The sequence below is a fragment of the Melanerpes formicivorus genome, unplaced genomic scaffold (assembly GCF_026170545.1).
Source record: "Melanerpes formicivorus ecotype bairdi unplaced genomic scaffold, bMelFor1.0.p_v2 SCAF_28, whole genome shotgun sequence".
NCBI classification, from domain to species: domain Eukaryota; kingdom Metazoa; phylum Chordata; class Aves; order Piciformes; family Picidae; genus Melanerpes; species Melanerpes formicivorus.
The window spans coordinates 993968-1019559 of record NW_027142380.1 but is presented as its reverse complement, the minus strand read 5'-3'; the positions used below and the strand labels follow the sequence as shown (position 1 = coordinate 1019559).

Below are 25592 nucleotides of genomic sequence, written 5' to 3'. Positions count from 1 at the left end.
AGTATCAGCTCTTCCCTACTCCCAGGATTCTTTTCCTCCTAAGTTACTCCTAGAGGAATCTTAAGAATTTACCAAAAAAAACCCACCCAAAACCAAACCAAACAACCAAAACCAAACAAAACACAACACCAACAAACCAAAAAACAACCACCCAGCAGCTGGGAATAGGATATGGGGTTAACTGAGTACTTTTATCTCATACACAAATAGTTTATCAGGATGAAAAATAAAGTGCAGAAGTTTCCACAAGCCCGATGAAGCCCCCAGCAATGATTTGTGGGCTCAAGAGACTTTTTGGATGCACCTTTTTCCCCTTCTTGCATACCATTTCTTACTGGCCAAAGCAGATGTAAGCCTGTCCAAGGCTTTAAAACCTAGGATGCTGCATGGCACCAATTTAGAACGCTCAGGTTAGAAACAGCTTTGCACAAGGAACGTTATTGCCAGAACGTTTTTATGCGTTACCTCCACAGAGATGACACTCCCTGGCTTGTGACGATACGGTTTGGCAGGGTCTTCAGCGTTCAGTGGTTTTAGGATGGGGTTGACTTCATAAGAGAAGGGCATGGGATGCAATGAGTTGAAATCAAAGCTCAGATTATCCAGAATAAATTCCAGCTTGATACGGACACCCCGCAACAGCAGGTTGATGGCTGGAGTTTTGCACAGGATCAGGTAGGAAGAGTTAACAAGACATGGCTCCTCAAACTAAAGGTGAAAAGCAAAAAGAAAAAAAAGACTCAGCAGCTTTGCAATACTTCCCAAGCCTGAGCACAGTCTGGGGCCAGTCTGCATTCCTCTCACCTGGAGCAATGCCAGAGTAACCCTGCTTAATTAGAGAGGGAAAAATCTAAGATCTGAGGAATTCCCCATGTTGCTCTAAAGGAAGTTTTCATAGTATTGTTTTTGTGGCAAGTACCTAGGTCTCAGCAGTGGGAATCAGCTCTAACATTCCCTGGCAGCAGATTCTGGAGAGCAACCAGCTTTAGCTTTCCCTGCTCTGACAGAATGGAACCGAAGACCTTCAATGCAAGGCTGATTTCCCAGCCTGAATGCCTCCGTGAAAGAAGTGTTCCTTTGTCCAGTTGCATATGCTTTATATGTTTGCTGAAAGTACTGGAGTATTTGCTCACCCCCGGTCACAAATGCCTTCCTAAGCCATGAGTAAAATCAGCTCCCATTGATGCACATGCATCAGGAGCATATTCTCCCATCTTATGTCCAGGAAGCCCTCCATCATTTGCACTAATAATGCAAATCCTTCTTGTGCTTTGGCTGTCAAACATCCTTTACCTGTACAAATTCTGCTGCATGCTCTGTGACCTTAGTGATCACATCAGCATCTTTGTAGTGGCTCATCTCAGGACAGTGGCAACAAGACTGCAGAAAATATTGGTGGAACTGGCAATTTCACTGTATCCCGGGGGAGAGCAGCCCAGAGGCTATAGACGTGGACTGAACTACACAGGGACACACTCAGACACAAAAGTTCTCTGGCTCAGCTGTAGATTTCTTTATCTCCACACTGCTGCCCTGCTGTTTCTGTCTCACATCACAAGTCCTGCACATCTCTAAGCAGAGGCAGACCCAACTCATGGAAGCAATTGTGAAAGTGTTTAACCTCTTAGTCTGGCAGAGAACACTTCCACTTGGCAGAGACTGTTGCTGTGGTCCGAGCAGCTAACAGCAAGTAGGGGGAGAAGCCTTTGGGACAGAAAGTCTACCTCTCTAGGGCAATATGTCAATCTTTATGCAATGAGCATTTTTTTTCCATGCTACCTGTTGGACACTGCACAGGGCATCCTCAGGGCACTCAGAGTCTGGGATGATTCTGCGCCACCGTCCCAGTCCTCGGCGCCGGCGTTCAGATGGAGAAACTGTAACTCGGATCTTTGGTTTCTGTACAACATCCAAGTTATAGCCATGAACTCTGAGCACTCTTCCTCCACTGCAAGAGAAAAATAGTTGATCTCACCCACCAATTATTCATTAGCTCTATCTTGCCCATACTTCCACCTTTCTGCTTATGATCATTCCTACAAGCCTGGCTTTACTCCAAAGTGCAGCTCAACAAGCAGCTGCTTTTGATGTTGTAGTACCTGCCACAGCACACAGCCCTGAGGAAGGAGCACTCAGTCTTTCTACCTGAGGAAGCTCTTAGGTGGCTCTGCAAAGGTGATGTTGGGATCCAGAGTATATCTGAAGAGGGCTCCTTCCAGTCTCCGCTCTTGGTCCCCATATCTGATAGTGACTGGGAGTTCTGCAGACACATTGCTGGGACTTGTCTGGCATGCCAGCTGATCCTCTGTCATCTCAGAGAGGCTTGAAGAGACAGAAGAAAGACCAAGGGATTAACACAGACACTGCAGAGTGAGGTTTTATTGTACTATGCGTTGCTCTTTGCAGACAGTTTGCAAGTATCTGCTGGTATTTTCCTAGATTTAATGCTGGAAAGTCTCATGCCCTCTGTAAACAAGCAATAATTGCTGGGCAGTTGTCAGAGAACAGCACATGGACAAAAAGCTGCTACAGCCACTGCCCACACTGAAGAGACTGGAAACAGGCTACCAAGACACATGCACCTTCTGACCAGCAGTGCTGTCAGGTGTACATGGGCTCAGAAGGCAAGAGAGCAAGAAGCCCTTAGTTTTAGTCTGCAGGAGCCAACTGCAGTTCCCCACTAGCAAAAGCAGAGGTGTCAGAATGGGATATAGTCCCATCAGGAGATGTGCAGAGAACAGAGGCCATGTGGCACTATTCACATCTGATTGAATATGGGCATGAATGTAAGATGGTGAGGGTTGCTGCCATGACCCTCAAGTGGAGGGTATCCTCCTGGAACACAGAGGAGAGCAGAGCTCCAACAGCCTGTGCTAAGGGATGCCAGGCAGCATTGAACCCTACAAGGCTCTGGGAAGGACTCAGCACAGTGCACAGCCAGCACATCAGCAGGCTCTGGTCTTACATGTGGCAAGGGAGGTCTCCAAGCAGGACACTGATTTCACTAGGATGTCCAGTCAGCAGCTTTGAGCCCAGAAGGGTAAGGCAGGTTCCTCCTGCTTTGGGGCCTTGAGTTGGAACAATGGATTTCAGCTCTGGGTTCTAAAAGAGGAGGGGAAAGGGGCGGGGAAGGAGAAAAGAAAGAAAAAGGAGGTGAGTGACAAAGGCCTCAAGGAAAGAGCAAAACATGTTCAGTGAACTTCAGTGCTCTGAAATAGAAGCTACCGATCCCAGTCATAGGCAGGCCTCAGCTAGGCTCCAGCAGCTACCCTATGGAGAAGAGGAAACAGTGGAACAATCAATCACACCAGCACGAACCATGAATCAGGGTCCAGCCTCTCCACAAAATTAAAGAGGCAGATGGATGCTGCAAACAGCAGAGCTGAGCCCCACACACAAACCCTAGGATTAACAATTCAAAGGGATTGTTCAGGTCAGTAGCTGGATTAGTAACTCAGGTTAGGAAAAACAAGGTGGCAAATAAACTGTCTGTTTGTTTAGTAGATGAGATTACCAGCAGGGAGCCCGAAGAATTTGTCTTGAGACCTGTGCTGTTAAACATACTTATAGGTGACCTGGAAAGGGGAAATGAAATTTGGCAGATTATTCAGAGTAACAAAAATTTACTACCACTGAGGAGCTGCTGCAACAGTTAGAGGAACCAGGTAGAGTGGCCTAAGTCACTGATGATACATCAAGAGCATCTTGACCATGGTATGCTGTCATCACCCTGCCTCAAAACAATGGTAATACAACCAAGACCAGCAGCAGAGCACCAAGCAAAATCCTTTATACTGAATGGCTCTGTACAGCCAAAAAAGGAACAACCTAAGACTTTTCAGGCATCTTTCTCCTTCCCATGGGAGAGGGAGACATGTAGCTAGGTACCTCACTTGGAAGTTACACAGCAAGGCTGAAAAGTAATTATACCTACAAACTGCTGCAATATTATTTCATGGTTTCTGGGATTAAAAAAGTTATCAGAATGGTGTTTAAAAATAATAGGAAACGTTTCTCCATACAACATAGAGTAAAACTTTGGGCTTACTGCCACTAGCTGGTGAAGGCCAGAAGCTAAAAGTGTGTTCAAGCAAGCAGCAACTTGCAGATGAATGGAAGTCAGAAGTCTTAGTAAGATGTTAAGGCATCAATAATTAAAAGCCCCTGCAGATCAGGGTGATACCCTGTATTTTTTCTCTTTAAGCATTTCATAGTTACCTTTGCAAAAAAAGGGCAAACCCCCCAAAACCCACAAAAATACTCTAAATAAAACAAACCTACCCAAAATACAGCACAAATCCTAACACAATCAGACAGAGATACCAGCAGCAAGTGCCTAGCAGAGTGCTGTAAATTCCTGCAACAGGCAGCCATTTAGCATAGCTCCTGGAGGAACAGGGAGAGGTATTAAAGAAGCAACAGTTATGTTACCTGATAGGTGAAAATATGCCCAGAAACTCCACGTCCTCCTCCAGGCACTTCCACCACAATGTGCCCAAATTTCTCTGTCCAGCTCCCGCCGGTGACGCATACGATGCTGCAGGGCAATCCAAAAACAGTGTCACAGCGTGGAAGGGATGACGAGCTGTATCCACTGCATCACGTCCCAAAGCCATCTAGTAACCATGGCTGCCTTCTTTCAGCCTTATCTCATAAAACTGAACATTGAGAAACACCTCCACAAGATGGAATAGCAGAAAGAAAGAAAAAAACCCACACCAGAGGACAGTCCCCAACAGGTCCCTCCTAGCCAGGATTACTTTTTCCGGAACAGGCAGGATGAAACCCACTGTATCACAGATACACAAGAAGTCCAAGAACTCTGCTGTTGTCCAGAGCTGATCAAATCAGTCGAGTCTGGAGCGACCCCAGGCTAGCAGTGGTCAATCCACACATTAATGATGCAGAAGAGAACTCAAGACTGTAGGTTTAGCTGGCATTGGTCTTCAGTCAGGGGCCTCTGGCACCAGCCAGTTCCCCTGATGTGCACCACTTGCTCTTCCCAGCCCTTTTTCCAGCCGTAACTGGGTATGGGAGATGCTGACAGAGTAAGAAGTCCATTTGTACTTAGAACAGAGGAGGAAGGGATCCCATGTTACAGCACTGATTTGCTAACTGAAGAACTGCCCTGCAGAAGACTTCCTAGCCATCCCACACAGAGGATAAGTTTTGTCTGGGCCTTGCTCAGGAGTGGACTCCAGATTCACAGCTATATCTCCTCAACCAAAACAGCTCATGAACTTGAACTTAGGCAGTGCAGTCTCAAGGCAAGATGCTGTGATGCCAGGTGATTAACAAACACAGAATAAAGACAGTGCTAACCCCAGAAAGATTATGCTCTGATTCTAGGATGAAAACAGAAAGCAGATGGAGCCAGACAAACAAGGTGCACAGACAGGACAACACTGCTCAACACAGCAGGCCATTTCCCAGCAGGATCTTACCTGGCTCCCAGAGGGTAGTGTGATATAACTACTGCTACCATGGAATGGAAAAATGGGTTTGTGACAGCTCTGATGAGAGGTTACTCACAATTGCTCTCCACTTCTGCTGGTTGATTGGCTCTTCTCCCTCCCTTGTCCAAGGTTCCCACCTACCTGCACTGTTACAGGCTAACTACATAAATACTACTTTCTTCTTGCTTCCTAGCTGCTCCCCAGTTACACCACTCAATAACTGACTACATTGTCTTGTTCTTGGTTCTGCCTTAGCCAGATGTACCAGTAACCCATTTCTGTATCACTGACATTAACTAGACTGAGCAGGACAGGTCTTTCTGCTTCTCACCCTCCTCCTAGCCACCACTTTCACCAGCATTGTGTGACCTGCCAGGTGCTCCAAGCCAACATAAGAGGGGCACAGGGTCTACCAGGACTCCATGGTTCTGGTTGAGAGGGTCCTTTCATTGGATTTGTTCCTGGAAGGTGGAATTCTGGCTAGAAGTGAAGAATGACAGTTCAAGGGTGTGCCCACTCAAGCAGAGGCAAGAATCAGGGCTGTATCTCCATCCTTACCCTGAGTTAACATGGCCAGGATATTTAGCTAGCAGTGACACTTGCATAAGTCATGTCCTTTGCTTCATTGAAATTATCCTGTGGTTGGGATAGACACTCAGGAAACTGCATGGTTCTGAGCTTGTGACTCCCTGATCCAGCTGGCCTGTGGGCTCTGCACTGGCAGTGTGGTTGGTGTACAGCAGCGCTGTTTAGCCATCACCTTGTACACAACCTTATTTAAGGTCACTGAGTAACTAATCAGACAGTGCCCTTACTCAAGGGCACTGTCTGAGGAATGGGCAAAGCTCAATACCTGCTGCAGCAAAGCAATGACATCTCAGGCTGGTGTCAGCAGCCCAAGGAAAAGCCAGTGCCTGCCTCTGGGAGGAGGTTTCACAGATACTCTACCTGCTAGAGATCTCATACTCTTGAGCATCTACGGCACAGGGAATTCCTGCAACAGTGACAGTTTCTGCAATGTCTTGATGTTTCTGCCCGAGGTTTGAGCCAGTGATGGTGATTCTAGTGCCACCTTCCACTGGTCCAGACAGGGGGTACACCTGCAAAGACATCCACGCATGTGTAAATGTCACAGCATCTCAGAGCTCTGCAGTCTGGCAACTGATCTACAGCATGGGGCCCATCAGCTGCCCCATTGCAAACTCTGCCTGGTCAGGTCACTGCTATGAATTCCTTTTACTGACTTGGACTAGTATCAGGTTGCACTCTCGTCAGAGGAAAGGCCGTGAAGACCACCACAGTTGGAGCCTTCTTTCCCATCACTCACTGTTGCCAGCAGTTTCCCCAGAGGTGATAATCCACTATAGACCTGCAAGGCAAGTGACTGCTCTGCTTTGCCTTCTCATCAAACATGCTGACCACTCACAGGGCTGCTGAAGAGTAGAATGCACAAGCCAATACACATTACTAGTACTGAAGCAGCAAGCACCATTCCCCCTCAGCATCAGTACAACAATGAATTGCATGCTGCACAAACATCAAAGCTCTGTCCCTGAGCAGCACCCAAGATAAACTAAGACAAGATGCAGCACATGGATGTTGTGTGCCACTGGAGGGAGAACAAGCTGACAGCAAAAGGGACACATGGCTACAGACATTCATCATGTGGCAGTTAGCAAGAAACACTTAAAATAAATAGACAAAAGAAATCATTAATTCCAGTAACCTATCATGCCTTTCTCATCCTTGCTGTGCTATTGGCATGTAGTTTTGCCCTCCTTTGGCTCAGACTCAGTTGGGCCAACTTGTTTTAGGATCTGGCTCGGGACAGGTGGAGGATCCAATGTATGGACCCTTTCCCAGCTCCTGAACGATTCTGCTCCTTTTGGCATGATGGGTTCAGCTCACATGACATAGAAGTGCATCTTTTCCCACTGTTCTCTATCAGCAAAGTGAAAGCCCAGTGCAGAAGTCCAACATCCTCACTACACAGAGGGTTCACAACAGAATGAGAATAATTTGCTCTTCAGATGACCAGCGTATTACTGAGCTGCACTGTTTGCACTCTGATTTCAGTTGAAGAGTGGAACCCTTCTTACCCCAGGGGCAGTAGACTAATGAGCAAGTTACTCACAGAATGAATAAGAGGTGCTGGACACAGGTCTTCTATGTCTTCCTTGCAAGACCCCCTGTAGATGCAGCTGGGGTTGTCTCCTCCACACCAAACACAGTTGTACTTGGAGTCAGCTGTTTGGCAGCGGCTACAATCAGTGTGTCCCACAGAGCAGTTGTAAAAAGTCACTGCAAGGAAATAAAATTCAGAGGCATCTGCAAGCATTCCCTGGGATGCAGAATAATCCAGCAACTTGGCACCTTGCACAGAACCCTCCCCTCCTTCCTCCCCTGCGACAAGCAGCAGAAATGAGGCTGTGGATGTTCAAGCAGCATGTAGACCTGGTGCTCAGGGACACGGTTTAGTGCTGGGTTGAGGGTTGGACTGAATGATCTTTGAGGTCTCTTCCAACCAGATACATTCTATGACAGGACTACTACAGGTGCAAAAAGCCTCATCTGAAGATTTCTCAATTCTTTTTCACCTCATCTGCTGTCTTTTTGCCAGGGAAGTGTTGCACTCCTACCGTGAAGGTCTGCAGCGCTGTCCACTCGAAGGTGTCGTCGCCTCTGCACAAACACCACGGCATTAAATTCGAGTTGAGGAGCTGTGTAACTGTACTGCAAAGACAAAGACCATCAAGACAAAGGACTCAGAGGCACAAACAAGCCAGATGAATAGGCAAAAAGCATTAGCATCCACCCTGCATTGAGCACTGTCACACACAGCCTTTGCACAGAGCTTCCTGTGGATGCATACAAGCAGCATTAGCCGAGGCAATGGCAGCACAGCACTATTCTCACTGGTTCACAGACTCACAATTCTGCTCTAGAAAGCACAGCAGGCATTGGTTCACTAGAGTAAACACTCAAAACAAATATGTGCTCACAGCAATGCTTGTCTAACTTCCTAACTGCTCTCCTAAATGGATAATTCCTATCTACAAGCCACCTGCTCAGGAAACTGCTCAAGCTATGATTGCTGTCATTTCAGTAGAGCTCAAGATGTAGGATTACAAGTGGTTTTCAGGGCTCATGTACACTAGAACCTATGTTATTCCTCTCTTTAGTTATATAAGTTGTGAAATAAAAACATCACCTCTGCTTGCAAAATCTTGCCCTAAGTAAAATCCACACATCATCCAGAAATGTAGATGGCTGGCTTAATTTTGCCTGTTAATTCTATAATCCACAGGCTAGCTTCCACCACCTAGGACAAAACTGCTATTAATAGCTTTTTTTCTTTTCAGAAAAGAACCACCACCACAGAAGAAGTTACAAGCCAGAGAATCATGAACAACAGTGCTTCGAGCAGAAGTGGCACTGCCCTGGCAGGTTGCGATGAGGGGCAATTCAGAGATGGCATCTCCCCATACCACAGCAAATGCATCAACAGGTTGTGTGCCTCAGACTGTTCAATCTTTCTCCAAGCTGAATAGAATAGAATAAACCAGGTTGGAAGAGATCTTCAAGATCATTGTGTCCAACCTATCATCCAGCACCACCCAACCAACTAACCCATGCAACCAAGCACCCTGTCAAGTCTCCTCCTGAACACCTCCAGTGATAGTGACTCCACCACCTCCCCGGGCAGCCCATTCCAATGGGCAATCACTCTCTCTGTGTAAAACTTCCTCCTGACCTCCAGCCTAAACCTCCCCTGGCACAGCCTGAGACTGTGTCCTCTTGTTCTGGTACTGGTTGCCTGGGAGAAGAGACCAACCTCTGCCTGTCTACAACCTCCCTTCAGGTAGTTGTAGAGAGTGATAAGGTCACCCCTGAGCCTCCTCTTCTCCAGGCTAAGCAACCCCAGCTCCCTCAGCCTCTCCTCACAGGGGTTGTGTTCCAAGCCCCTCACCAACTTTGTTGCCCTTCTCTGGACTCGTTCCAGCAAGTCAACCTCCTTCCTAAACTGAGGGGCCCAGAACTGGACACAGTACTCGAGGTGTGGCCTAACCAGTGCAGTGTGCAGGGGCAGAATGACCTCCCTGCTCCTGCTGGCCACACTGTTCTTGATGCAGGCCAGGATGCCATTGGCCCTCTTGGCTGCCTGGGCACACTGCAGGCTCATGTTCAGCCTACCATCAACCAGCACCCCCAGGTCCCTCTCTGCCTGGCTGCTCTCCAGCCACTCTGACCCCAGCCTGTAGCACTGCATGGGGTTGTTGTGGCCAATGTGCAGAACCCGGCACTTGGATGTGTTCAATCTCATGCTGTTGGACTCTGCCCATCTGTCCAGCCTGTCGAGGTCCCTCTGCAGAGCCTCTCTACCCTCCAGCAGATCAACTCCTGCCCCCTGCTTGGTGTTGTCCACAAATTTACTGATGATCGACTCAGTGCCCTCATCCAGATCACCAATAAAGATGTTAAAGAGCACAGGGCCCAGCACTGATCCTTGGGGCACACCACTACTGACTGGCTGCCAGCTGGATGTGGCACCATTCACCACCACTCTCTGGGCTCAGCCATCCAGCCAGTTCCTAACCCATCGCAGTGTGCTCCCGTCCAAGCCATGGGCTGACAGCTTGGCCAGCAGTTTGCTATGGGGGACAGTGTCAAAGGCTTTGCTGAGGTCCAGGTAGACTACATCCACAGGCCTCCCCACACCCACCAGGCAGTCACCTGGTCATAGAAGGAGATCAGGTTGGTCAGGCAGGACCTGCCCTTCCTAAATCCATGCTGGCTGGGCCTGATCCCTTGGCCATCCTCTAAGTGCTGTGTGATTGCACTCAGGATGACCTGTTCCATGATCTTGCCTGGCACTGAGGTCAGGCTGAAGATCATGTCAGTTCTGCCAGGCAGCAGCATCACACATCAGGGGCTCCTAGTGCTCAAGGCTACAAATAGTTTTGCAGAACATGCTCCTTTTTGCTGAGCAAAACCAGCAGCAGTATGAACTTTAAAACTGCATCATATTCCAAGCACTCACCTGGCTCATCTGGCAGGTGATATAACAGAGGGACTGGTTTGTTTCTTCTCCTTCTACATAAGCATCCATCACCACTGTCCTCCCCTCCAAATTAAGGACACACTCATAGTCCCACTGATGGTCCTGCAAACGAGATACACATGGTACCACTTCTCTACTACACAGAGCTTCCTACTACAAGACAGCATACTCCTGTCTCTCTGATTCAGTACCTTTTGGCAAGCCACTTTCTGTGCAAGCAGTGTGCTCCTCACTCCCTTTGCTATGCCAACTCTAAGCTATATTCAGAGGCTCTCTGCTCTCTATGCTGTCACTGCCTCCATGTATGAAAGGTAAGTCAACACAGAACACCTAGAAAGGAGCACATGGGTGTCAGTGCAGGGAGGCCTCAGCACAGCAGGAATGACAGCAAAACCAGCAGGACTGTGAAGTGATGCCTGTATGTGTGTGTGAAACACTGGCTTGGAAATGAAGGGTGGAGTACATGCATTAGGGGCAGTGCACCTCAAAAAAAATCACTACATGTATTTCTCTTCCCTCTCTCCAGTAAATCTTCCACTGACTTGCTTAGATGCTTCCTGTAAAAAAAAAAAAAGATGGATATGCATCTGTAACCAGCTCTGCTGCTCTAAGAAGTGCAGCATATCAGGTTTAACATATGAAGTAACCATCAGTCTGTGGGCTGCAGAGGCAGTTGTTTGCAAAAGGTTACTAAATCAGCCTTCTGTTTTGAGAAGCAAAGAGAGCTTTTATCAGAGGCACACCCAAGAAACAGCTTTCAAGGGTGGTTTTTCCTATTGCAGAAGTTTCAGGTATGACAGGAATGGCCACATTAACCTGGGCATGCCAGAAAGGAAAGGGAACAGACTATTTATCTTTATCTTATGGAGACAAAAACAATCAGCAGAGCTTCATCAGGAAGCTGTTCGAAGAGCTACCATTTGCAGCACAGCACAGGTGCAGCTTAACCCAAATGCCTGCAGATCTTCTCCAGCAGGTTGGTGCACACCTGTACTCTCTTTCCTCTGGGTGACTGCCTACCCACCAATAAATGTAGCTATGTGATTCTTTATTCACAGAAGTAGGTCATTCCTCTGGGTGTTTCTACAAATTGGAGAAGTCTAGGCAGAGCCACCACTCTGTCTTACATGTATTTTGAGCACTCCAGTGGACAGGGTGCCCAAAGAGGTCTCTGCATTCATATGGTTTGTCAATGCTGATGGCTTTGAGGTGACTACCTGATAGAGGTGGAAGTTCTTTCCCAGCAGGGTTATCTTCCTCGCCACATTGACTGGAAACAGTGAAGAACCCTGGATTCCCTGCACACAGGGGCATGCATCTGGACCCCAGCTAAGCTCTTCATTCTGAAAACAAACACAGGTATTAAAGAAACCTCCTGATTCCCTGTATCAGAGCCTAACATGCCAACAAAAACAAACAAGCCTTGCCTGAACAATGACATGGCTGTGCTTCTTCACCATGAAGTCACAAGAAAGCACAGCAATAGCCCAAAGCAGTGAACAGCAGAAAGCTGTGAATACACTGGACATCACAGCAGCTGCCACATTCACATCAGCAGCATCTCTATGGGACCTGGGAACCTCATGTACACTTTCTTTCCTCAGGCTGACACTTCTCATTCCTTGTATTACAGTGATCAGCTTCTACACTTTTGGAGGGCACAACCTCTCCTCTATGCTGAAATACATAGAGCAGTCTGTAAGAAAATGTCTAAGTGTTACAGCCTTGGCCTGAATTTCAAAACCCAGCAACTTACCTCCTCCCAAAATTCAGGGGCATCATACTGATAGTCAAGGTCAGGGTGGAGAATCCTGGGAAAGTCAGGGACATCTCTCTCAGAAGAATCACCATCACCCGACAGAAGAGTAGAAGCAGAGAAAGGAGATGTGTCATTCTCAGCCTGCAGCAAATCCATCCAGTCCTCTGTGTCCTGGAGCTCTGTGCCTTCCTCCAGCAGCCAGTCTGGAGGAGCTGATGATGGAAGCTCTGAGGCAGGTAGTTCAGTTCCCAGCAATCTGGGAGAAACATCAGAGGCAGCAGGGCCTTCTGGCACCTGGCTGAGGGTCTGGGGAGATGGGATGGCAGATGTCAGTGCCCCTGTGGTAGGAAAAGAACTTGGAGGCCACTTGAAACTGGTGACATGAGGGGAAGGTGTTGCTGCTGCTGCTGCAGATGTAAGCAGAGTGCTACCGACTAGTGTGGTGGGTGGGTCAGTGTGCCATGGCTCCTGGGCAGTGGCTGGTCCTTCAGTGGGCAAGGCTGCATCATCCACAGCTTTGGATGGGCTGGTGAGAACAGATGTAGCAGGAGAAGTTGTCTCTGGCACAGTGACAGCAGGTTTGTCTGCTGGTGGTGGTAGTGGAGATTCTGTGACAGCCTGGAGAGAGGCTGCTTCAGTTGAGAGAGTCAAGTATGTATAGCTGAGGGTTTCTGCAGGCTCAGTCATCACATCTGGGGCTGCAGAGGGCGTGAAGTGGTTGGGCTCTGTGGGAGGCACAGTGCTTGGCACCACATGCACAGCAGGAGTGATGGGTTTTGTGGCCATGGTTGGGGATGTGGTAGAGGACTTGGTGAGGGGAGCTGCTGAAGAAGGAAATACACTCGAGGGTGGGATCTGGGCCTGAAGGGAAACAAACAAGGTGGGGTGAGAAGAGAGAAAGACATGAAACAGAGTAAAATGGAAGCAGGAAAACACTCCTTATTACTTCCCATAGCAGTGCTTGCAAGAGGCTGCTTTGCCCTCTGGATTTCAATGAGAGCTATGCCTCACACCATCTTGTCTTGGCCTGGGGAACACTCATGATGCAGAAGATTCAGCAACATTCCCTCTTCTCACAGACTCCTGCACTTGCCTTCACTCAGAGGGAGGTCTACCTGCCTTCATTCCCTTTAAAACTGTGGCAGCCACAAACTGGGCATCTGTTCCACCTGCCTGGCCCCAGTCTCCCTGCCAGCTTGCTCTTGCCCCTTGCTTTGAAAATACAGGCTGGATAAGCCCAGGAGAAGGGTGACCTGCTTCATCTGAGAGCACTTCCCCAGAAACCTAGTGAGGCCTTGTAACATCATGGATGCAGAGCCTTGTGCTGCTCCACAGGAAGGCTTTGCTCCAACAGCTCACTTCCTTGCTTGATGTGACACACAGCTGCTATTTTACCTGATATGAGATCTGACTCACTGCAGCTCACTGTGGCTGCAGCACACAGGACTAGAACTGAGTAGAGACGCACCCTTTCATTGTAGATGATGGCTCCCTCCTCACAGGCTGCTTTGTGAGTGCAGAGGTGCTGCTGGATGCACCAGTTACATCCCCAGAGACTGCTCACACACTTCTGACACCTGAAACAGCAATAGAAGAGCAGCTGCTGAGATGATCCAGGAGGGGACAGGCACCTCCTCTACAACTACAGACAAGAAAAAGCAGGTGCTCACGGTGCCGATTTCCACAGCAGGGCCACTGCAGCACAGTCATAGAAAGAGAAGTCCACAGAAGCAATGAAGATGTCATGGAAACGCACTACGAGCTTTATGGTGACATGATCTGAAAATGAAAACAAAAATTGCTTAGCAATGGAGTCACTGTAATTCTGCCATGTCCTAAGAGACACAACCTGCTGTAGGAGAGCCACTGTCAACCATGGAGACAGACTGCCATCCATGCTTCTAGCATTTCAGTCACTGGATTATCCTACAGACACTAAAAACAGGTTGGACGAGTTTGTCAGGAGTAGCTCATGACAGCTCTTGCCAACCCATGGGAAGATAGACTAGTCTGAAGTTTCCTCCATCTTTATCTTGAAATTCTACTGCCATCTCTCTATTAGAGGAAGATTCCAGGCACAAAGCTTATTGTCTGCCTTTGTCATCCAAGGGAAACACAAACCCTTAGAACTGACATGTCCTTCATGTACTGCCTTCACCTTGATCTTTGTTCTATGTCCAGACTAAGACATCTGTCAGTGAAGAGGTTTATAGGACTTATAATCTCACTTGCAATGACTGAAGGCTTATCTGCTTTAAATCCCAGCCTAACACCAGCTAAAAGCCTCATGACAGCCCAATTCTCTTTTGGGAAGAGAGCATCACCATTTTCTGATACATCTAATAGCTGCAGATATGCTCAAAACTTACTGCAGCTGATAGCATGAGCCTGAAGGAGATATTTTCCAGATGACAACATTTAACCAGATCATTAATCTTGTTCCAGACAAGTACCTCCCCAACCCTAGAGCTGGGTAATAGCTCTCCAAATAATGGGAAGGTATTGCATGCTCTGCTCTGCTCAGCTCCAGGAGTTACCACTTCTGTGAGACAGTTTGCTATAAAAATAAGTAACAAAAAGCTTGTCCATCATTCCTCTCAGAACTCAGACCTCCTCTTGCAAGCAAGCTCTATTCACAACAAAACAGTTAATATGTCTGGTGAAGGATCAGTCAGGCCTAAACTGGGTTCCTGATAGGGAACAGGCAAACCAATATGCCAGTAAAACAGCTGATGATGAGGTGTGCATGAAAACCCACAATTAGGAGAAAAATAAAGGTATCACATGCAGCTGGAGGCAGGAGTCACTGCAATACTGTCAGCTCCCATCACTTTCATACAGGTGATTGCATTTGGCAGCAGTGGATGAGCTATCTCCTTTCATGATTTCAGGGTTGTGATACCATACTTCTAAATATTCCTTTCTCCATAAAGTCCATGACTACTAATAATGCTGGTCAGCAATAGAGAAGATGAGGTGAAGCACTTGCAAAGGGAGAGCAAGAGTTTCTGCTGTCAGCTTGGAGCTCAACAGCTTGAAAGTGACAGATGAGCTTTACCTTTAAACAAAGCTGAAAAAAAAGGGCTAACGTTTTAGTGAGCTGCAAAAAGTATTATCAGTAGAAAGAGGAAACTGATGGTTTCTAAGGCCTTGATGAGACCTCATTTAGAGAAGAGTGTATGACCCTTGTTACCAGCTTCAAATTCATCTTAGCAGAGCACAAAAACCATGCAAAGAAGGGTCAGCAATAACAGCAAGGGGGAGAGGAAGTCTTGAGTAACAGAAGAACACATAAAAAGCTGACACAGTTAACATGGTAAAACTCTGTTCTGAGTGCACTTGGGCATAGCTCACTGAGTGGGAGAAGAGCTGTGGAAGTAAAAGGACAACACAAATAGACCAAATGGACACAAACCACCCACGAGCAAGTTTAGGCTGCAAAACAGAAGCAACTCACAGATGCCATATGAAAGTAACATAGGCAAAGCATCTATGGAAGCTTGAAGCAAAAGCAAGACTGACTTAGAAATAAGTCATTAAGAATACCTAAAGTCCAGAATAATGAGAACTAGATCCTGGCTTTATCTACATTGATTTTTCACAACTGTGCTTACATTCAGGCCCACATTTGCAGAGCTAAACAGGGAAGCCAGTCCTGTCCACTCCACCTGCAGAGGCATGTGTCTGATCACCCTGAATGGAGAACCTGGTAGATTTGCTCCAGACTAATGTAGTGTGAAGTGCAGATATAACAATATTGAAAATACTGAAAATGAAGGAGTTTGATATTGAATGAGGGTGTTGGCTGCACTCTGCTGTCACGTTATGTCAATGGAGATTGCTTCAGACCTCCTTCAGATCCTATTAACCAGCTGCATGCTTGCATAGAAAGTCTGTTTAGCCATTTGGGTGAATCAGGTGGAATGCTTCCCATCTGGCACCTGCCTTTTACTTCAGATGAAGCAGCTCTTTGAAGAGATCAGATCCTCTGAGCTCACACTGAGAAGCTGGGTAAAATGCAATGCAAAGACTACAAACTGACAACTCCCCAGGTTCTTTAGAGTGGCCAGTTAGAAGTACTCAGCCAGTTATTGTTCACCGTAATAGAAGGCTGAGTCTGTATTTTCTGAGGTTATTCTGCATTGCAGATTTACTTCTCACTAAGGACCATGGCTCTCTTCTTGACTTTCCATATATGTATTTCCTTCTCCCACTACTATGTTAATTTTGAGAAGGTTTGGTTGATTTAAATAATAAAGAATTATTCAATGGAAAGAATTATCCAGGAAACCTCTACAGGTTTATGACAAAGCTGCCAAGCCATCCACCACTCCAGAACACATTTCAGATCATATTTGGCTTTGCATCCAACCCTTCAGCAGGATCTCCTTTCCAACTACCAGAATTTGGCACTGGAATTTGGCAACAGCCCAAAATAGCAGAGGATGTGTGTGACACACAAGTAGAAAGCAACAAGATATTATGACAGAATGAAATGAACACCTGCTGACAGACCACATACATTTCATGGCTGTTATCCTGGCAATCTAATGGACCTACAATGTACTTTCTCCCAACAATGTTATCAGAGCTATTGCACTCCATTTAAAGCATTTCACTGACCTGCTCCTGCTGGCAAAGCTGGTGCTTGGCTTGGATCTGGAGAAGGACACATGATCCCTGACTCTGTCAGAACTGCTGGGCTTTCATAATCTTCAAAGTAACATGAGTAAAATTCTTCCTCACGCAGAGAAGGTAAATCTGAGATAGCCAGGAATATCTACCAATTCAATAACATCCAATAAATCATTTGCCCTCTAACACAGCCTTTTTTATTTCAAGTAAATGTTCTGGTTCTATTGCTTCAAAATAAGAGCCCCATAAAATAGTCAGCTAGATATATACCCAACTGTCCTGCAATGCCTCCCAGGACTGATCATCTCTCTTGCCATTCTCCAAGTGAACCTGGTATCCACCAAGAAATTGGCAACTTCCTCCTTTGCCCAAGCATTTAGTAAAAGGCAGGTTCTTGCCACCTCCTGACACAATGCCAGACTTCAAAACACTGTAGCACCTTCTTAGCTTTTCTACCAGCTCTCAAATGCCAGACTGAGGCTATAATTTTGGGTAAATCCTTTCAGTTCTTCCTAACAGCAAGTGTCAGAAACACTGTGAAACCATAGACACAAGCATCTTGTAGATACTAAGACAAGGAGGTGGCAAGAACCTGCCTTTTATTAAGATATTAAGACAAGGAGGAACCCCATCCAAGCAGCCACAAAACACTCCAGAATACCCAGTAAACTCTTATCAGGCAAGGACATTTAGTTTTAGGGGAAAAGACTCTTCCAACCAGATATATTCTGTCATTCTGTGAAATTATCTCTGGAGACAGCCAAGTTGTTAAGTCTCTTATGTGAAGCAGACATGTGCTTGAAGGCTCAGTGATTCAGCACCCTACTGAAAGCAACAAGAAGACTTGGGCCTCCTCAGAGTCTGCAGGGGACTTTCTATATGCTGGAGCATCATCAGAGAATCATCACCACTCACATTTCTTTTTTCTTCCCTGCTGATGTTGGCTGGAGTTAATGACTGGACAGACAGACACTGCTGCGTAGAGTTAAAGCTCCAGAGCCACTGCTCACTCAGTCTGGACCGTAAACACTCAGAGCGACGGCTGCACCTGCAGGGAAGTAGGAAGAAGCCTTGTGAGAGATCTGTGCAGCCCTAGCAGGACACATTCAGCTTCCAAGCTGACAGTGGCTGTCTATATCTTTGCTAGCATTTTGGGGAAGCTGTTACACAACCAAGCCTCCCACCACTTTCAGTAACAGGATGAGCTGCTGCCAAAATATAGATGTGTAGACAGATTTTAGCTTTCAGGGGCCACCCCTATGGCATTTTATAGGGAGAGAGAGGTAGCAAGTAGATAGGCACACTGGAATAAACCATGTTGCATTAAGCAACATCAGTAGGGGAGAAGTAAGTGAAAAAGAATGCTAAAGAAAAGAACAGCAGGAGAGAGAAGTTTGTTTCTCTGCATTTGAAATGAGGCAGTTTGAGCTGCAGACTAAAATCAGGCTAAAATCTGCTGGATAGGAGTATAGCAAGTGGTGACCAAAGACCCAGAAAGCAATGGAAAGACACCCTTGTGTGCAACTGTGACTGCTGGTAGCAGTTTAGGGAGGCAGGCAGAGGTAAGTTAGAAAAAATATCCCATAAAGGAACTTAAACTAAACTAAATCCAGACACACAGACATACACAGACACAAGAAAGAGAGCAAGTGAAGACAACCCTGAAGCACTTGCCCTCCAAAATCCTTGCAGGTGAACCGGGATCTATCTTACCGTCCCTGAAGGACACACCAGCCACAGTAAGGATCTTTCAGTGCCAGACAGGATTCACAGTCCAAATACAGGGAACATTCCATTATGGGAACCTTTACCACCTGTTGGAGGAAGAAATTACTGAAATCAGCACATAAACCAGCCCCAGGTCTATGACTTCTTCTGCCTAACTCACAAGTCCCATCACCTGCATGTTTGCTGAAACAGCTTCTTAATCTTCAATACTGCATAAAACCAAAGAAAAAAGATCAGGTTTCCAGAACCCATCTGAACAGCCATTTCATATTGGTGAAGTGCATTTAAGTACCAGGCACTGAGGCAAACAAAGTGTACTGCTGCTACTGGGTTATCTGGGTCACTCTTTGCAAGGAGACTTTGTTTAGTGATAAAACTGTATATTAACAAAACAGATCAAAGAACAGCAGACTGGATGCCATTCACTCTTTTGCTTTTCTGGACACTATAATGAGAGACCATCTTGCCTGACATAAAGGTGACTTAAGCTGGAGACAGCAGCTCCAGCTGAGGCCTCTGAATGCATCTGCACCACTGCCCAGCTCTGTCTGGCAGAACTATCATTTTGACTGAACGCAGAACAAGTTTTGAACAACACAGAGCAAAAAGCTTCTCTCACCTGGGGTTTAAGTTTTGCTCGCCAAGCACTTCTGCTTTAACTTGCTATCCTTGCTCATTCCAGTCTCTCACCCTCTCTTTAATCTGCCACTACACTTCAGCTCCTGCACTGTCAGCTACTTTAAAATATCAACTTTAAATCCCTGATCTATTACTTTTGCTAAGTAAATTGTCATGTGCATTTTTTAAATGACAGAACAATTACTGTTAAGGATATATATATAATTTCAGATTTCCCTAATCTTCTTCCACTCACAGATTTCAGCTCCTTTGAAGTGTTACTAAATTTCTCAATACCTCAAAGTACACTGGGAGGGTGAAGGGAAGCAGGGGTTTTGCAGTATACTTTTATGTTTTGATTTTTTTCTTTCCTTCAGAGGACATCAAGGGCTGCTTTTTCCTGTTGCTAGGAGGACTCTTTCCTGCCCAGCTCAAGGAGCTGATATAAATGGTGTTGCACAAATCCTCTCAAATAAAGCATCCATAGATGGATTTCCTACTCAGCAGACACCAATATTCCAAGAGCCTGCAATGCTTTCTCCTCCACCTGCCACTGGGCACAAAGAGAATTAAGAGGATGCAGGAGAAGAGGCAGAGGTGCCACCATGGTTCTTTATTCAGCCCAATTGCCTCTACAAGACTGCCATTACACACCCAGCCAGGGCGCATCTCTGCTATCTCTTAGCTGATTAAAACCAGGAGAAGCACCACAATTTTTAATTACACAAAATCTCCCTTTTCTCTTTTTCATCTTCTGCAGAAACAAGGCAGGTCATGTTACTTGTGTCCTCAGAAGGCTCACATTCTTCTGCTCAGATGGAGATGCAAACTGTTGCCCAAACAGCTCCTGCTCACCACAGAGGAAACCAGGAATTTGCAGCCCCTTGTCTTCATGTCAATAGAGCAGGCTTTTGTAAGCCTGCAGTTCACATTCCTCCATCGCCTGACTGACTTAGGGAAATGCACATGCAAACAGCCTATGGTTTAGGCTTCCTCTGTGTTTCCACCAGATTTTGCAAAAGCCTATCCCCCAATCTCTGTAAACCAGACTGGCAGGCAGGTGCTGCCTAGCCCAGCTTTAGCTGTACATACTTTGTCTCTCCCACTCCTGTTAGTAGTTTGTCTGGACCTCAAATGCTTTCAGCTCTTCTGTGGAAGGAATTTTCTCACTCTTACCATTGACTGGGTCATGACAAAGAGGTGCTCCTGCAACTGGTCGAACAGCAAGTCTCCACTCACTGCACTGTTTGATTGGATAGGTAAAGAAGCATATATGTGTGCATCTCCCATTGCTCCTAAGTACACCTGCAAGAAAGCCACAGTTGTTTGCAGGCAAAGTATCATAGCAGTAGCCATCTGCACTACACGAGGGGCAAGTTGGAACCATTGCTGTGTGTAAGGATTTCAACCTCCCACCAAAATCTCAGTGGAGTGACTTCAGCCACATGAAGCATGTGCCTGGTAATGCCTGTGGGAGCCACAGAGGATGCACCATCCTGGAACACTGGCTCAGTGCAGATATAACCAAAGACAAACATTGTTCAGTGCACCCACATTCTCAACAACCAGTACAGTGTGAGAAAATACCATCTGATAGTTAGGATCTTGTGAAGTCAGGCTCCTGAGACAAGAAAAACTGCCTTTATGCCCCTTCCATCTGAGCATAGCCAATTACTTTTATAGCTCTTTGCTTCCTGTTGCATCCAGACCATACCTTGTGCAGCCTCCCTCTGCTGTCTCCCAGAAAAGCAATGGTGTGGCCATCTTCCACATTCACTGCCACAGCTGTCAGACGGGCCTCTCTTTTCTCCAGGACTGGGGCTGCTTCCAAGGGCACCCGGCTGGCCATAGGGCTGGGAGTGTGGTCAGAGCCACAGGGGTATGCATACAGAGTGTCCTTTTTTGGAGGAGTGGAAAAAATAGGGAAATCAGTACCAAAATACAGATACAAGGAACATTAGCACCTTTAACACTTCCTATCATCCTCTGCCACCCAGACTCTTTAAAGAGTGGTCCCAGTAGTGAATTCAGCTTTGAACCTGTCTAGGCCTTTTTACTGAGAGTAGAAGAGCCCAGATTTTAATAACTAGTCTAGGAATGCTGGCTGGTTATACTCACTGAATCCTGCAGGCATTTCAGTAAGTCCATGCAGCATCAGTAATGAAATGCACTGAGACTGTACTAAACACTTAAGTTGTCTGAAAACATTATTTGCTGTACACTACCACGACAAAGCTTTGGGGAAGATTCATTGTGTTCTTCAGGGCAAAAAGATAAGAATTCCTGCTTCCAGTGCACAACTACCTGGTCACAAGCATCACCTCCAGCAAACAGTGAGGTTTCATTGGATTACCTACAAATTCTAAGCCTGATGTACAATCACAAAGCATCAAGACGTACACAAACACAGGGTGGAGCATAACCTCCTCCAAAGAGCCTACTAGCTACATAGAGAAATCACAGGGCACACACACAACCAGAGACCCGCAAAAAGTCAGCCAGAACAAGAGCTGTCTCCACACACTGCTTCAATTCTGCCGAGTCTCGTGAGATTTCCGAACATCAGCTCCACAGCACTGTACAAACACTCATCCTTCTGTTCCAGTTAGATCCCTCCCAGTCCCACCAAACCTTCCCTTACTGAATTCTAACGGAGAGAATGATAGCTGTCAATTTATTTACTATCTGTATGCGTAGAGAGAAGATATCCTTTAGGATAAACCTTTATTAGAATAAACCAAACCAGGTTGGAAGAGACCTTCAAGATCATCGTGTCCAACCCATCAACCAATCCAACCCACCCAAACAGCTAACCCATGGCACCAAGCACCCCATCAAGTCTCCTTCTGAACACCTTCAATGATGGCGACTCCACCACCTCCCCGGGCAACCCATTCCATAGCACAATCACTCTTTCTGTATAGAACTTCTTCCTAACATCCAACCTGAACCTCCCCTGGTGCAGCCTGAGACTGTGTCCTCTTGTTCTGGTACTGGGTGCCTGGGAGAAGAGACCATCATCAGCCTGTCTACAACCTCCCTTCAGGTAGCTGTAGAGAGTGATAAGGTCACCCCTGAGTCTCCTCCAGGCTGAGCAACCCCAGCTCCCTCAGCCTCTCCTCATAGGGCTTGTATCCCATTGCAATTCCTCTTTTCCGGGCGTTACAGACTCAGTCTAGAATAGTTTCTCTGTTACTTTGTGCCTTTCTCTACATCTCTCCTTCTATGACCACTTCTCACGGTGCACACAATTTTATACTATCCTTCTGGAGACAATGCAGGACTCTGCATGCAACAATTACTGTTAAACCCACCGTTTTTAAACGGATCACTGGCTTATCTTCAAACAATGTGGCTTGTGAAAACTAATGACTTTCCATCACGAAAGCCCTTCTGCATAACATTTTCACGCTCCTCTCCAGCCCCTTACTAATTACCCTTGCAAAGCTGTGTGTGGAGCAGACATTAACTGAGCAATCCACACTGACTCCAGCTCCCTCCTCTCTCGCCTCAGGCAACGTTGTTGAATTTAGACTCCTTGTGAGCAGGGCTGCATATTCTTTCTGTCTGCTGTCCGTGGCTTTGCGTTTGGCAGCTCAGGGCTGCACGGTACCATCCGGCACTAGGCAATGGAGCTGACCCCGCTGGAGGTCAATGATAACAGCACAAGCTGGCATTCTTGAGGCATCTACTCATCTCTCACTAAACCCACGGAAAAGCAGAACTATTTTCCTCCTTTCCTCCCATTTATCTGTTTTGGTTTTTTGTCTCACTCGCCCCGCCTTCTGTTTTGTTTGTTTGGGTTTTGTTTGTTTATTTGTTTGGGGATTTTTTTAATACTTAACTGTAGAAACTAAAAGGTCTATGGAAATCCCACAGTACAATACATTTAACCTGCTGACCTCTATTACTTCTCAGCTGTCTTGCTATCTTAGCAGGGAAGCAAGGCTTGACAGCTGTTCCACCTAAGAAGCCACACCACTCAGACTTGCACTACCTTCATTCTGAAGCTTTATTGTTTTCCTTTCAGATACTAATTCAACTGATTTTTCTGCACACTAGTTGTAAAGCTCTGATTTAAAAGCCTTGGAAGAGGTCACAACTTTAAATGATTGTTAATTTTTACTGTCCTGTAAGCTATCAGTCATTTTCAGGGGCGGATGTATTTTTCTTATCAGCTCTCTCATTTGATTCTTAAGCTTCTTCCAATCACATTCTTGTAACTGAAAATATTTCTGTTTCTATAGCTGTCTAGCTCCTATAAGATTTATTAGGAGATGGACCACAGCCAAATTTCCATGCCCCACAGCATCAAGTGCTTATTTTAAAGGGGGTTATAGCTATCTTTTGCAACCTTTGCATCAAATCAGACAAATGCCAGAGCCTACTAAGGTTGACTTTTCAAATATTGAAGAACCACCTCCCCATGCAAGTCAGAAATAGTTGTACCCCAGTTGTGCTCAGCCTATGTGTGATGCCAAGGATGTGTCATTTCACACATGATGTTATCTACCATAAACAACGTGACCTGTGCAAGCTTTCCCAGCACTGGCACAGCCTGTCTGTGGCCTCACAGGGACTGTCTAGAGTGCAGTTAGTCACCGTCAAGAGCTGAAGCTTGTTCCATTCTACAGGATTAAGACCATGATAATTGTATGAAGTGCTTATATAAATTTACATAGAAACTGTTTGAATTGTTTTCAGTGGATAACATCTCGGCAGCGCAGCAGAAAACACACTTCAGGGATCATCCAGCGTCCTACTGTGGTGCAGCAAGTTTAGATGAAGCTGCTGCCGTGAATTCTGGTGTGCTCTTCCTATGTTGCATAGGTGGGAAGCAACAATAGGACAAATCTGTATCTGTGCATGGAGGACTGTAAGTTTACCTCACAAGGACAAGTTATATACCTGGACAACTACAGCCACAGAAACACGTTTCACACTTCTAGTTACCAAGGCACTAACAGCATCTCAATTCTTCAATTTACTGGGCCTCCAGTAAATTGAACAAATGAACTGGTTCTGGTATTCTTCTAAACACAAGCACTTTTTTTCCTCCAGTTGAAGAGACTGTCTCAAACTGCAAAACTCAGTCTTAGCCCCTCCTGATGGTTTAAAAATGGGAGTCTGTGCAAACTAGGGGAAAGGGCATGCCTTGCACACAGGCTGGCCTGGAGGTAGAAAAATGTGAAATTAATTAGCATTATCCTTAAGATACAGCATAAGCTGCCACCATTGAAACTGAGTTAAAACTGTTTCTGCATAAAATGGTCATTGACAGCCGCTTCCAGTCGGCATTGAATGGAGCAGGCTGGAGCTGGCACAAACCCTTACGCGTTGTTAGACACAATCTTAATGACAACCGCTACCATGTACTGAATGGTGAAGGATAAAGTGTGTTAGGACATTTACATATCATTGGACACACTTGGTAATAAGATGCCATACTTTAGTCAGCCCACTAGTGCCAAATTGTGCAGCTGGGACCCTGGGATGGAGCTCCAGGATTCACAGAGCAAAGACTGGCCTTTTTCTCCCACCCTGCGTGCTCACTTCTCCACTGGTACATTCACCATTCTGAATGAAGGACTCTTCTAAACTGCTCACACCAATCTGACACTTAACTCCCTTGAGCTGCCCTAAAAATTCTTTCCATGCAGCTCTGCAAAGGACACATAGGACATGGCTAAGAAATACAGTGAAAGCTGGGCAGTGTCTTGCTTCCCAACTCTTACATACTTCTCCTGACCTTACATTCATCCTGCACCAAGTCTGCTTTTTACCCTTCCCTAGTCCTACAAGTTTTCTACAGCTGGCTTTAGCTACCAAAATGAAAACTATAATTTTAAAACTGGCTTTGGATCACACATCCAAACTCAGTGACTTCCAGAGCTCTGTGGTACCAGTTTGCTCTTTGTGGTACAAGGCTGGGAAGAGGCAATTATCTGTACAGCCTGTTCTGTAGAAGGAAGACACAAGATAACATGCTGCTCTGCTAAGGTCTAGCAACACCCTTGGTGAAAGCAGGCTACTCATAACCACAGAGCTTCATGCTGGGCCACTGCATCCAGCACCACCCCAAAAAGAATGATGCTGCTGTGTTTGTATCACTGTCCCTAATATCACAGCACCTGATAGCGTGGATGACAGACTGCAAGGATTCAGGGTCACAGCCACTTCAGTCTGCATTTTTATCCCGCAACATCCCATCATGCCTTTGCCATAGAATTTAAAGAAGGATTATCACCTCTTACAGCTCTGGAGACAAAGAATCACCAGGTCAGAAGGAGGTCTTCCTTGAGCACAAAGTTTTGGAGGACTAATAGGAAATGAG

At 46.2% G+C, this 25592-nt stretch overlaps 1 protein-coding gene across 4 annotated transcripts in view; it reads right to left on the bottom strand.

Moving 5' to 3' along the window:
* The window catches only part of PLXNB1 (plexin B1), an 89817-nt gene that overhangs the window by 19156 nt on the left and 45069 nt on the right, over positions 1 to 25592 (bottom strand). For all 4 annotated transcript variants that reach the window (XM_068154136.1, XM_068154138.1, XM_068154139.1 and 1 more), the window contains 18 exons: positions 20973 to 21155; positions 20435 to 20563; positions 18626 to 18726; positions 17828 to 17960; positions 16901 to 17057; positions 13948 to 14056; positions 13746 to 13854; positions 12275 to 13138; positions 11736 to 11861; positions 10498 to 10620; positions 8096 to 8189; positions 7591 to 7757; positions 6405 to 6556; positions 4432 to 4537; positions 2966 to 3102; positions 2146 to 2322; positions 1780 to 1948; positions 466 to 708 (listed from right to left, as the gene is read on the bottom strand). In XM_068154136.1, coding sequence (XP_068010237.1) covers positions 466 to 708; positions 1780 to 1948; positions 2146 to 2322; positions 2966 to 3102; positions 4432 to 4537; positions 6405 to 6556; positions 7591 to 7757; positions 8096 to 8189; positions 10498 to 10620; positions 11736 to 11861; positions 12275 to 13138; positions 13746 to 13854; positions 13948 to 14056; positions 16901 to 17057; positions 17828 to 17960; positions 18626 to 18726; positions 20435 to 20563; positions 20973 to 21155 — 3279 coding nt within the window. The remainder of the gene's footprint in view (positions 1 to 465; positions 709 to 1779; positions 1949 to 2145; positions 2323 to 2965; positions 3103 to 4431; positions 4538 to 6404; positions 6557 to 7590; positions 7758 to 8095; positions 8190 to 10497; positions 10621 to 11735; positions 11862 to 12274; positions 13139 to 13745; positions 13855 to 13947; positions 14057 to 16900; positions 17058 to 17827; positions 17961 to 18625; positions 18727 to 20434; positions 20564 to 20972; positions 21156 to 25592) is intronic.